Source organism: Lissotriton helveticus, chromosome 4_1, assembly GCF_964261635.1.
Source record: "Lissotriton helveticus chromosome 4_1, aLisHel1.1, whole genome shotgun sequence".
NCBI classification, from domain to species: domain Eukaryota; kingdom Metazoa; phylum Chordata; class Amphibia; order Caudata; family Salamandridae; genus Lissotriton; species Lissotriton helveticus.
Window position 1 is genome coordinate 1,659,501,336 of NC_136063.1, and position 12,001 is coordinate 1,659,513,336.

General features: G+C 43.0%; 1 protein-coding gene across 1 annotated transcript in view; it reads left to right on the forward strand.

Moving 5' to 3' along the window:
* Nucleotides 1-12,001, forward strand: part of FBXL2 (F-box and leucine rich repeat protein 2) — a 477,680-nt gene that overhangs the window by 230,514 nt on the left and 235,165 nt on the right. Inside the window, exon 9 of the mRNA XM_078688338.1 lies at nt 1,415-1,489. Within this exon, the coding sequence (XP_078544464.1) occupies nt 1,415-1,489 (75 nt within the window). The remainder of the gene's footprint in view (nt 1-1,414; nt 1,490-12,001) is intronic.

The following is a 12,001-nucleotide window of genomic DNA, read 5'->3' on the forward strand; positions in this document are numbered from 1 at the left end:
AGCAGCTAGGAATTATAGTATGGGAGATGGTATATCAATGAGACGAGCTAGACAAGATAGATAGATAGAATGAGGCTCACCTGTTGTATTGGCCGAATTTGCTGTAATGAGCTCCAATGAGAAATCCCTGGATACCAAAAGACAGTCAGCTCTGAAGCTGTGATTGAGAATGGTAAGCAGAAAACAGAAGAAGGCAAACTCAAGTACTAAAATACCTTGAAGGAAACTAGGAGGAAAATCTGAACCGTCCAGAACTGGAAGGAAAAAATAACAATGGTGGAAGGATAGAAAAACAGATGTGCACTAAAGCAGAGAATTGCAGCAGCTACACAGTGCCAAGCGTCTGCTACATCTTAAAAGCGGCTTAAATATTGACTCTTCCACTCATACCCCACAAGTGCTTAGGCTAACCTGGAAATGCGGACGTAAAGTTGAACTGCGCTGTGCATGCTAATGTTTGCGTGGGCCCAATTTCCACTACCTAGGCCTCCATACTTTCCAGGCCAAGTGGTGGCTGCTAACGATCAGGGGTGGTTGGGCCGCCATCTCTTCTTCATCCCCTATACTCCGTCCACGAAGCCGGAACCACACAGACCCCCAGACTCCCCTAGCCAATCATGACACTGCGTGAGAGCAGCGTTGTGATTGGTTTGAGCGCCCTCATTCAGCGCTCAAATACATGCAGAGAGTCCGTGCATGTTCTCCAAGAACATGCAAAGTGTGCATTACTTTGGCCGGCCAAACTGTCATGCTCACTTAGAGTGACCACCACTCCTCCCACATGCTCTGACCAGGCCCGCCCGCACCTAAGCCAATATGGAACAATAACATGATAACAACATTGCTTTATTTTCATTATGTTGTTCCTTTTCGAACTGCTCAGAGAGCAGTGGGGCGACACTCCTCCACCTTAGCTGAAGAGTCTCCGCTGTCCTGGTCTTTCCAGCCCTCCTAATGACTTGATGTCTGACAAAGCAGGATATCTGCTAAAAAGTGGCAGATGGCCCATCTTTTGTACTTGGAGAGTATAGATTTTTGTACCCACCAAATATAGTACACAGAGCATCTGCCATTTTTTGCAGGTGTCCCAGGACTGCAATACTCTAAATCAGGCCCTTAGTTTTCATTTTTAAATTTGGAAGTTGTTTTTACTTTGACGTTCATTCTATTGACCCCTTTGATTTATAGGTAACTATTTTCCAAACTTCGTGAAAACTGTTTTACAGCCAGAATGCCTGACACAGTGAAATATACATAGTGAAACAAAAAAGTCCCATAATTTTAAGTGTCAAACATACCTTTTTTGGTAATTCTAGACAGAATATTGTGATTTGTGAAGGTGAGCACACCTTTAGAAGCTGAACAGTTGGCATACAGCAATTGAGTGACTTTTATATATACTTTTTTTTTACAGTTAGAAGATGAAGCGCTGAAGCACATTCAGAATCATTGTCACAAGCTTGTGATATTGAACTTGCAGTCATGTACAGTAAGTGATATTAGCTGTATTTAAATCTTAATATGCATAACGTGTAATGGGCAGATGTCTGTTCCTAATAAAAGATGATAAAATATAATGTTATTATACAATACTAGATATACATGGCAGTTGTGCCTTTACAGGTAAAGTTGACAGAACACTCGCTAGGAAAAAAAGTTTTTGCTTTGTTAAAAAATCAGTTTGCACCACATTTTTAAGAAGCACAGTTGCAAATAATGTTTCATCCTGACAAGTTTTATTTGGAGTGTTCGATGAGACAAAGTTATAAGGAATGTCCTGATTTGATTGAAATTTCAATAGGACATTGCCGGCATGAACTTACTGAATGAAAGGCCACCACATTTTGGCAGGCATGGACTATTTTCATCCTTTTGATTACTTTCATTGGTTTGGGAGAAAACAAGCTACCCATTGAGTTTGTCAGTTCTGTTTGCATCAGTTCACATTTTAAATGACTGGCCATCTTTCTCATTTTATGCTGATATGAAAAGCAATATTCTTATTGCTTACTATTTTAGTTTTTGTCAGTGTTTTTAACGACAGCAGCTGCAATTTGCCTCTTCTCTACTGGCCTTCATGAAGAGGTCAGAAGGGTAGTAACAATACTCACACTCCTGTACTAGACAATGGCAGGGGTAGAATTTTTCTGAAAAAGCTGTGAAATGCAAGAAAGAGGTAGACGGAAATATAGTTTTATCCAGATAGTAGATGTATTCCAAAGTTCAGGACAGGAACATATGAAGTATAAGGTAAATCAGCCCCACCGGGAGCAGCGTCACTGCTGCTGAGCCTACAAACCTCAACTGACAATTAAACTTAAACATTCAGACAGGGAACATTCTGTGTCATCACTAAGATTATCTGAGCAGCAGAGTACAGAACACAGAGAAAGGACTAGACCGAGAAGAGAGCAGGATGCCACACAAGCTCAATCAACGAAGCATCTTGGTTACCAAGAACGAATTTCAACTTTGAACTAAAAGGCCCTGCGCTGCTCACCCACTAAGCCAGTAACGCTTCCTGCTCTACAAACTGATTAATATGCAACAAATGGACACGGGGAACACTCAATAGCACACACAATAATTTCTATTCAATAGTTTATAATATTCATACATTTTATTGAATATTTTCATATGGAAAAATATCTAAAAAAACCTTTATCATCATATGTGCACTCATGACACTTTGTAATCCTCCAAATTGTTCATTCTTAAGTTATTTGATATTGGCATCATATTGCCAATCTAGCAAATATCTTTCCGATCCTCAACTTCATATTTCAATGTTGTTATCTATCCAAGGCATGACTGCCTTGGGGATGCAGACAAACAGGTGTTTAGCAGTACTGGCACTGTTTCTTCAGGGCTAAAACATGCAATTTTCTCGGTCCTATTGTCTTTGGCATTCTGCTTGAAATTAACTTCACTTAGATCTAAGGGCATCCATGGTTGTGTTAGCCTTTAAGGGATATTTCTTAGATCAATTGCCTAAATTAAGCAATCCACAGCCTCCTAATTCAAACACAGATATTAGCTTATTAAATTGCATTGGGTAGAGATCGTCAATATTATAAAATATAGAACAGAAATTATTATTTGTGATATTAGTGCTCCACATGGCTGTTTTCTAACAAGGTTGCTAAGGACTATGAGAAACATATACTTCACCATTTGCATTAGAGTCTGGTGGTCCACTTGATAGGTGGTCCTTTTAGTCTTCACTCAGGTGTTCATCATACTACTTCCATCTGAGAAGCAACGCCTCTTTTCAGGCAACACCTTTATTCAAACTGCCATCTTCTTCTGCTTCTGAAGCCTTGTGCGTTCAGGAGATATGGAGTAGTGCATCTCTGCATGTAACTAGTGCAAAGATGTAAGCACGTCCTTTGGATCCTGACCGGCCCTTTCTCCCCAAGGACTGGTGTCTCATCATCTAGTCTCCTGGTTTATTTAGATGACTCTTGTAGGAGACAAGGATCATGAAGATTGGAGACTGGTCTCCATAATCGATTGTCAAGGCCGAACCCTTTCCAATCCACTAAAGCCCACAATTAGCCTCTTATAATTTTTGCATCTAAAATCTAATGTACTTCATTTTCCTTTTCAGTATTTACCTGAATTGGTGTACGATTTAAAGCAAGCATGTTTATAACATGTTTATAGCATAGTTTAACAAGTACTCCTGAAACACAGGATGGATGGTCTAAGTCTTCGGTAACTATAAGCATACAGTTAGGAAATTCACAATATGTTCATTGGTAAATTGACTAATATAATTGAGTTGCAACTTTCTTCAAATGTAAATTCTTAGTGGGTAATCCGACATTTTCACCCACTGTGTATTTGGGCAATGGGCTTCTTTTCTCAATAGAGTATACCTTTTAGCTAACCTTGCCCTTTTCTAATAATTCTTGTGCTAACTCCTCCATTACTTGAAGTTTATTTAAATGTTCTTTTACTCACGGTGTAGTAGTGGGCCTCAGCCAGGCCTACCAGTGCTAGGGGTTCTCCCTTCTCTGCACAGAGTCCTCAGACCATAGAATAGAAGTTGGCACAGAAACTGGAATAGAAAACAAAGTATTTATTAAACCTCATGAGGTGGAACTACATTCACACAACACCCTTCGGTAATGCATGAAGTAGCACACTGACTGGAAGGAGCTGGGTCCTTTTATACACACACAGGGGCTCAAAAGAAGGCGGTACAAGTACAAGCTGCTGTTCTTAGGCACATACAAGGTCGTACAGAAAATGCACAGTTGACAAGTGGGAGGAGCTAACAGTTAGCTAGTTGGAGTAAACACATCCTGACAGTTACATGCTAGGGACAGCTGCAAGCTCAACTGAGCATGCGTGGAGTGGCGGAAGCTAAATATAATCTGTCTCTAAGCAGAATTCATGAGCCGTTAACAGAAAGGTAGGACAGAGCACAAGGCGAGGACATGGCAAACAAAATGACCGATGGAAATACAAAATGGATTCCAAGATGGACAAGATAATCTCTTATTACAAGATGTCTTCTGCTAATGCTTAATCTAATCGCTGCTGAATTACAACAACGTCACTGATAAAGATGAGGGTAAAACCAATGGTACAATTCTAGGTTGGTGTTTACACATACATAAGAAGGTTGACATCCCTATGGCAGAATCTTCTGCATGTTGTATGTTAATTCTGTTAACCACAATGTCTTACTCCAGTCTTCTTCTTGCAGCTATGTTTAATGCCTCATATACTGCTTAACACATCAATTCAATTGTTTTTTCTACCCATCTGTCTGGGGATGATAACTAGAAGACAGACTGACCTCCATGTGTACTTCTATACACACTTCAGATGAGAATTTCAAAGTGAAATGAGAACCCATTTCCGTTATCAAAACCTGTTGTTTTTCTATGCAAACGTATGACATTACATGCTAACGATTGTGGTAACTCTTAAGTAAAAGGCAACCCAATTAATGCAATTAAATGCTTCATCATTTTCAAGTGATTAACTGTTAGAATAAAAGTTTGCCTCTTGGGTAATTCTGCAGTAAAATCCATAGGTACCGTATGCTAAGGCTTGGGTGGAACAACCAATAGTCTCATAAGACCCATAGGTCTAGAACTTTAGATCTGAGCACAAATAAACATGTATGAACGTATTGTTTAAAACCTGTAATCAGTGTTGGCCATCAAAAATATCTTTTAACAGTAGCTAAGGTTTTAGCATTTTGAGGAAGCTGTCTTAACTGAGTTGAGGGTTAAATCGGAGTCTTTCCTTTGTACAATATTTCATCTTTCTATCTTCTCTCTTCCTGTTCTCCAAACTAAGCTTACTTATCACTGGACTGTAGTTCTGCTCGAAAATCTGTTTAAAAAGTTATCAACAGTAATGCTAAAGTGTGACTATTTTGTGTTCTACTTGGCAAAATAAAAGGAAATTCACTCACTTTCATTCTTAGGTTGATTCTGTCGAAATAAGAGACATTTTTCTCTCCATTATTTGGAACAGGCTTATCTTTTATCACATTTTCTGTGACTCTGGTAAACTTCTAGTGTGTTCCTAGCTCCTAATAAAGAATACCTCCCTTCTTCAAAATGTTGCTTTGTTGCCAAAAGTTCTTTGTCTGTGAAAGGGTAATTTCGTTCTTCTTGGCAGTATTCAGAATAGATCAGCCTTTTGGGAAAATGTGCTAATCCACTTCCATTCTCATTTGGCAGGAACTCACATTCTACATCTGATAATGTCCAGCCTATATTTTCATGTAGACTGGTAAGAGCCTGGAGTCTATGGAGAACAAGAAGGTTGCGTTTCCCCCAGCAAACCTTGCCTGTCTGGTGTTGATGTTACCTTGACGTCCTGGGGTTCACCATCAGTATCTTGGTTGATAAAAGTCCTTGACATAGCAATTTGCTTTGGCCAACTGTATATCTCACATCCCATTCAGTCTTGCTATTATACTCATTTGCATTAGCACTGCTTTGCAATGTTTATATGTGTGTGCTGGCTGTCCTTGAATAATGGTCTTCAGGATTATGTTAATACCCTTCAATGAGACACCCCTAAGAACACACTTGTTTTTCCCTTTACCCCATATTCAGTTCAGGGCTGAGTGGGAGCCTATCTAAAGTATTTTGTGAGTGATTTGTGGAGGATAGGTATTCTCTGCTGGCTATCCATATAACCTACCCTCAATCTTGACACTAATGTGGAAAACGTCTGTGAAAAGTAGGCCACTGTATACAACTATCTAGTTTCTTGATTCTTCTGGGACAAAATGCCTCCCTTAGCTGGACACACACATGCATTCAACCACAATCAGAAGTTCCACATTTGGATGCTGCAAAATAGGAGCGCTAGTAAAATAAAAGCCTTTGCCAGCCTCCATGGACCATACGATCATAGCGCCTGTACAGAGAAGTTTCGTAATGGGTCTTAAATTTTTTGACATTGATGAATAAATCCTCTATAAAAATTTGCAAAGTCTAGCAGAGTTTGCACCAAGTTTACAGAGGGAGGTCATAGGCCATTGGATTCATTCTGAAACGTTCTTCTCATCCATCTGAATACTCTGAAGGCTGGTTAGAACCCCAGAAACTCTCCAAATGTGGTGTAAAACATACACTTATGTATGGTATTAAAAAGATAATATTCACACTGCTACACAATTTTGAGATGTTGCATCTGTTTTACCGTGGAATCACAGCAAATCAAGATATCAGTTCACAACCAGAATCCAACTAAAGACTTCAACAATAAAATATTTAAAGGCAGCTGGAACATCGCAGAAAGCGAAGGGGCATAACTTGAAATTCAAATTGTTCAAACTCTGTGTAAAATACAGTTTTACCCTTGTTTCCCTCTCGCACTCTGACTAAACAATAAGCTCCGCTGAGATCAGGCTGTTTAAAAATCTTTGCATGTTTAATGTAATCTAAAAAAAAAAAAAGAAATGCAGTGGAAGACTTTTCTTACTGTAATTCTGTTGACTGGTCTATAATCAAAGCTTGTTCTTGGCAGACCTCCCTTTTGAGGCTCAAAGGAAGAGGCAGGTGATGGTCTGATAAACCCATTAGCTACATTTTATCTATATATTGTCCAGACGTGGGTCCCTTGCTCACTTTGCCATGGGATTCAAGCGCAAAAAGAACAATTGATGGACAGAATGCAGAACAATGCCATACATTCACCCCAGTGCAGAGATCTGGGCCGAAATCCATAATTTTTTTGCTCACCATGCCATTACAGTTTGGACCCAGCCCTATGCAAATCAGCCTTGACCTTGCACCCAATGCGAACAGTCCAGCCCGAACTGCCAGGCCAGGTACTCCCTGGACTGGAAACATGCATCCTAGGACTGCTTTTGGGCTTTCAGCCCTCATCAGCCAGGGTAGCTTGACTCCAGTGGCATGGAGAGCACAGGACTCACATCTGAACATACCTTTCCCACTCGGGTGACAAATGCAAAAAGAACAATTGATGGATAGTTTGCAGAACAATGTCGTACATTCACCCCAGTACAGAGATCTGGGCCCATATCCATTGTTTTTTGCTCACCATGCCATTCCAGTTTCAAGCTAGCCTGGCTGATGAGGGGTGTTACCCCGAAACCGGTCCCAGAATGGTTGTTTCAGTTCAGGGAAGAACTGGCTTTGCAGTTTGGGCTGGACTGTTCCCGTAAGGCACAGGGTCAAGACTTTGCATATAGCGGGGTCTGAACTGAGGTGGCGAAGTAAGCTAAAAAAGGATGATGATTCAAGCCAGATCTGTGACTGGGGGTGAGTGTCTGAAAAGTTTCAGCACTCCGTCCATCATCTCCTTGTGTTTGCTTTTCATATATTAAACAACCAGATATTGCTGCTCCAGGTTCTAGATGGACTTATCAATCAAACCTTCTTTGCAACCACATGCATTCTAACTATAACTCCTAGAGCGAAATCTTTTCTATTGCTAGAGAGTTCTGGGAGCCTGCATCCCATTCCAAGTGCTTTTTTCCAGAGCAAAATCAATATCTACAGTAATTTTGCCACCTAGCCCGAATGGATTCGCTCCCATTCCTTGCCTCACCTTGAAGTTAACTCTCTTCTTGACAGTTCATAGGCAGGTTTCCTTGTAGGCCACTGCACTGACACTGCACTTTTAGCAGCCACAGGTGACATTCACCGTCCTCTTGATATGGGTATATCAGCCTTGCTGATCCGTTTAGATTTCACAGCACCTTCAGTACAGTTTCACATGCTTTCATGCTCAATTGCCTTCATATTCTAGGAATGTGCTCTGAATAGGATCAAATCCCTCTTCTCAAACAGAACCCAAACTCTCAAGGCAATTTGACCTCTTGTTTATTGCGAGGCAGAGTGGCCCATCAAATCCGGTAAACTTCCTAGGAATCATGTTGGATAATAGTTTGTCCATGAGAGAGCAGATCACCTCTGACTCCTCTACTTGTTTTGGCATCCTCAGAATGCTTCACATAATTTTCAAGTGCCTTTCCTACAACACCCGCAAGACCGGGACACAAGCCCTGATCAGCAGCCATCTTGATTATGGTAAGTCTTTCTGTGCAGACTTCCTGTGTACCTAATTAGGAGATTGCATGTTGTACAGTTGGCTGCTGCCTGATTTGTTCTCATCCTCCCAGCTTCCACTTCAGTGAATCCCCACCTCAAGGCCCCAAATTGCCCACTTTTATTTTGCCTTGTCAAACACACAAAGCACTTTATGGCACTGGCTCTCACTATCTGAGTAGCAGGGTCACCCTATAGAAGCTGGCTCAAGCTCTCTGCTCCAAAACACTTCCTCTTGTGAATGTTCCATGCATCTGCCACAAATGAACTGGAGGACGGTAATTCTCTAACCTGGGGCTCACAGTTGGAACCTCCTCCTCCCTTTCCATATTACCAACAGTTTTTTTCTATTCAAAAAGACATTGAAGACCTGGCTGTTCTAACAGCCACCACAACTGTTCCTTCCAGTGTCCAGCTACTCTGTAGATGCCTAGAGTTCCCGGATACCCTTCCTTTAGTGCTTGACGTCTTACAAACCCACGCAACAATGTGTAGAGTGCTGAAAACAATTAATATGTGTTCAGTCATGCCATGCAGGAAAGACGCTGCTCTGTGGGACATGCATCCCTTTCAAGAGAATAATGCTGAGGGGGATAACAAATACCTGTGTCTACCAGATAGGTGAATGTTCATAAACTTAAAGCGATCTTGTTTCTACACAAAAGAACTAAGGTGATTCCTATAGAAATGTATTGTCACTGTGTAGGGTTCTCTGTTCCGAGTAGATGGAACCAGTGTCGAGACGGCTTGCAGCGCACTTTTTGCAGGTCGACGGTTAGAGTGGTTTACCTTCCTCTTCCGCGCACTGGACTCCTGGGGAAGACCGACATTCGGGTTTATCCCTCCACTTTGACCTTCATCACGCTTTTTTTTTGCATGTACTACTCACCAGCCGGGTTGGAATTCTCATTGGCAGAGCGACATTTCAGACCTTAAACATCTTCAATTACAGACCTAAAGAAGTCACAGGATATGTTCCCTTGGTGGTGAAACACATGTTGGCTGGTTGTTTGCTTTTTCAATAAGGAATAACAGAAACCTAAGATATATATACCCTTGTGGACCACACTTGTCATTCTCTGTTTGCGATGCTTTGCTAACCAAGCACATTAGCCCTACAACATATGCCCAGGACTTGGTTTCTTTGTGAATCCTATAAAAGACCAGTGTGGGAGCCACCATATCAGCTCAGAAACGGTCTGTAGGTGCCCTTCGTGATAACAGAGGTTACAGAGATGCTGGGGAGAGACAGTTGTACCCACCATAGAGCAAACGTAGCTGGTGAAAAAATAGAGGCAAATACCAAAGAGTGCTAGTGATACAGGAGCGCACCATCTTGGACTGAGAGAGGTGCTTTAAATGTTTTTGGACACTGCCCACTTCCAGCTGGCCAAAACACTACATATAAAGTTTCAATATGATATATTAGAAATTGGGTCCTTCACCTCGGAATGCAAAAATGGCAGTGGTAATCCTAATTGCACTTGCACTATGCGCCATATAAATGCTAAAGACAACGTTGCACATTTTCTTATTTTGCCCGGAAGCCTCGAATCAAATTGCTTCATCCATTATGTATTCACCTAGGTTTTATGCAACATCCTGAAACTCAAATGGTTATGAAAATTGATACGTCGCGCCCAAATAGTGTCCAGCTTGAGTGAATACTTATTTACAGGGATCCCGTTTCAACACCTCGACATTTTAAAGTTGAGTAGTTTGTTGCATTTTTTTCATGCATAGTCAATGTATACATTGCGCTCTAATGTTTTTAAACAGGAAACTGTGTGCTTAGCTTGAGCACATTGTCAAGACCAAATGATATATTGTGCAAAGCTGTGAACTTATTGCTGTGATTTGGGGTCAAACTAATAGAAGTAGTGCGCCTCGTTTTAACTAAGTGAAATTTTAAGATTATAGTAGATTGCGACAGCATTCCTTAGGAGTTTGCCCATTCTCATTGTAAGATCACTAGAAGGATCGCTGCAGCAAACGTTCTACAACAAGCACACTTGACCCACGAATAGCGTAAAAGGCCAATTTTATTAGGACATGGTTGCATATATTTAACTTTTATTAAACAATAACATCAACTTTGTAACTAAGGCACAATCCAATTGCCTGCACATCACGCGGACACTGACCTCTTACACCAACTTCCATTCCCAAAACGTCATACCTCGCTCCATCCTACCCCGCTCCGATTCTTGCATTCCTGCCATCTCCTCTGGTTCACTTTCTTTATCTTCCAAACACTCTCTCCTGAACTCACTCTTCCCTGTAGAGATCCACCCGGTCTCTCTATGACAATGTTGTGTTTCACCCACGCACCCCTCGGGACGGGCTCGTCCCGAGGGTATAAATAAATGGGCTGAAGACCGCTCGGTGTCTTCCGGCCAAGAGCCCAAGTATTGCCTCCTGTGTGTTATTTTACAGCGCTGCTGTGGCCCACGTGACCTGGGCCCTGCCGCACTACATTGGCGACGAGGCCGGTCGCACCCCACCCATGCCCGCTATCCTCGAGTGCTCAATTCGAGACACACATGCGGTGCCCACCCACGTTGCCCTCGCATGCTGTGGCAGTGTGGTGCTCGAGGAGGAGAGCGACTGCGGAGTCCACCCGCATCGCTCTAGAGGCACAGTGTCCACCCGAGTTGCCCCTCACGCGGTGACCGCACCTACTGCCGGAAGATGACTGACTGCGGAGCACACCCGCATCGCCAAGAGGTGTGGAAAGTCTGCCACTGTGGTGTGCCTACCGCCTACGGTGACGCCAGCTCGAGCTCGCCCACGCGCCTCCTGTGCTACCGGGGAGCGTGTTCAGCTGGCGGAGCTCGACGGCGCTGTGCCAAAGAAGAAGGGGGGTAAGTGCTTCCTACCCCGCCAGCCTACATTTCCTCACCTGCAGCGGCCCCCGCGGCCGGTTATCACCAATGCCGGCTCCACGCAGGGCCGGCCGGCCCAGACTCTGATCCATCAGCCTGCCCCCGCGCAGTGAGGCCCTGGCTTAGGGCTGCCTGTTTTTCCTGCTAAGCCCTCGAGAGAGAGCCCCGTGTGACGCCTAGAGGGAAGAGGCCTTTGACTGTACCCTAGGGACTCTGTCTGCCAAACAAGCATTGGCAGCTGAAGAAAAGAAAAGGGGAGAAGACAAGGAAAGTGAAGGTGAAAATAACAAAGGGAAACACACTTTCAACCAGAGAGACTGGACCATCCACTGACCCACAATCCCTTGGGGGTCAAGTCTGATAACACTCCAGGGGCACAGATAAAGGTGCGCAGAGCGAGACGCCACACCACCTGCAGGCTCAAGGGGACACCACACCGCCAGGGTGTGAAGGACACGTGTTGAAAGGCGCACACCGGAACTGCACGTCAGCACGCAAGCCGCGCTCCTACGCCCGCACACTTGTGCCCATCCGCAATGAGCAACACCACGCCAGCCGCAG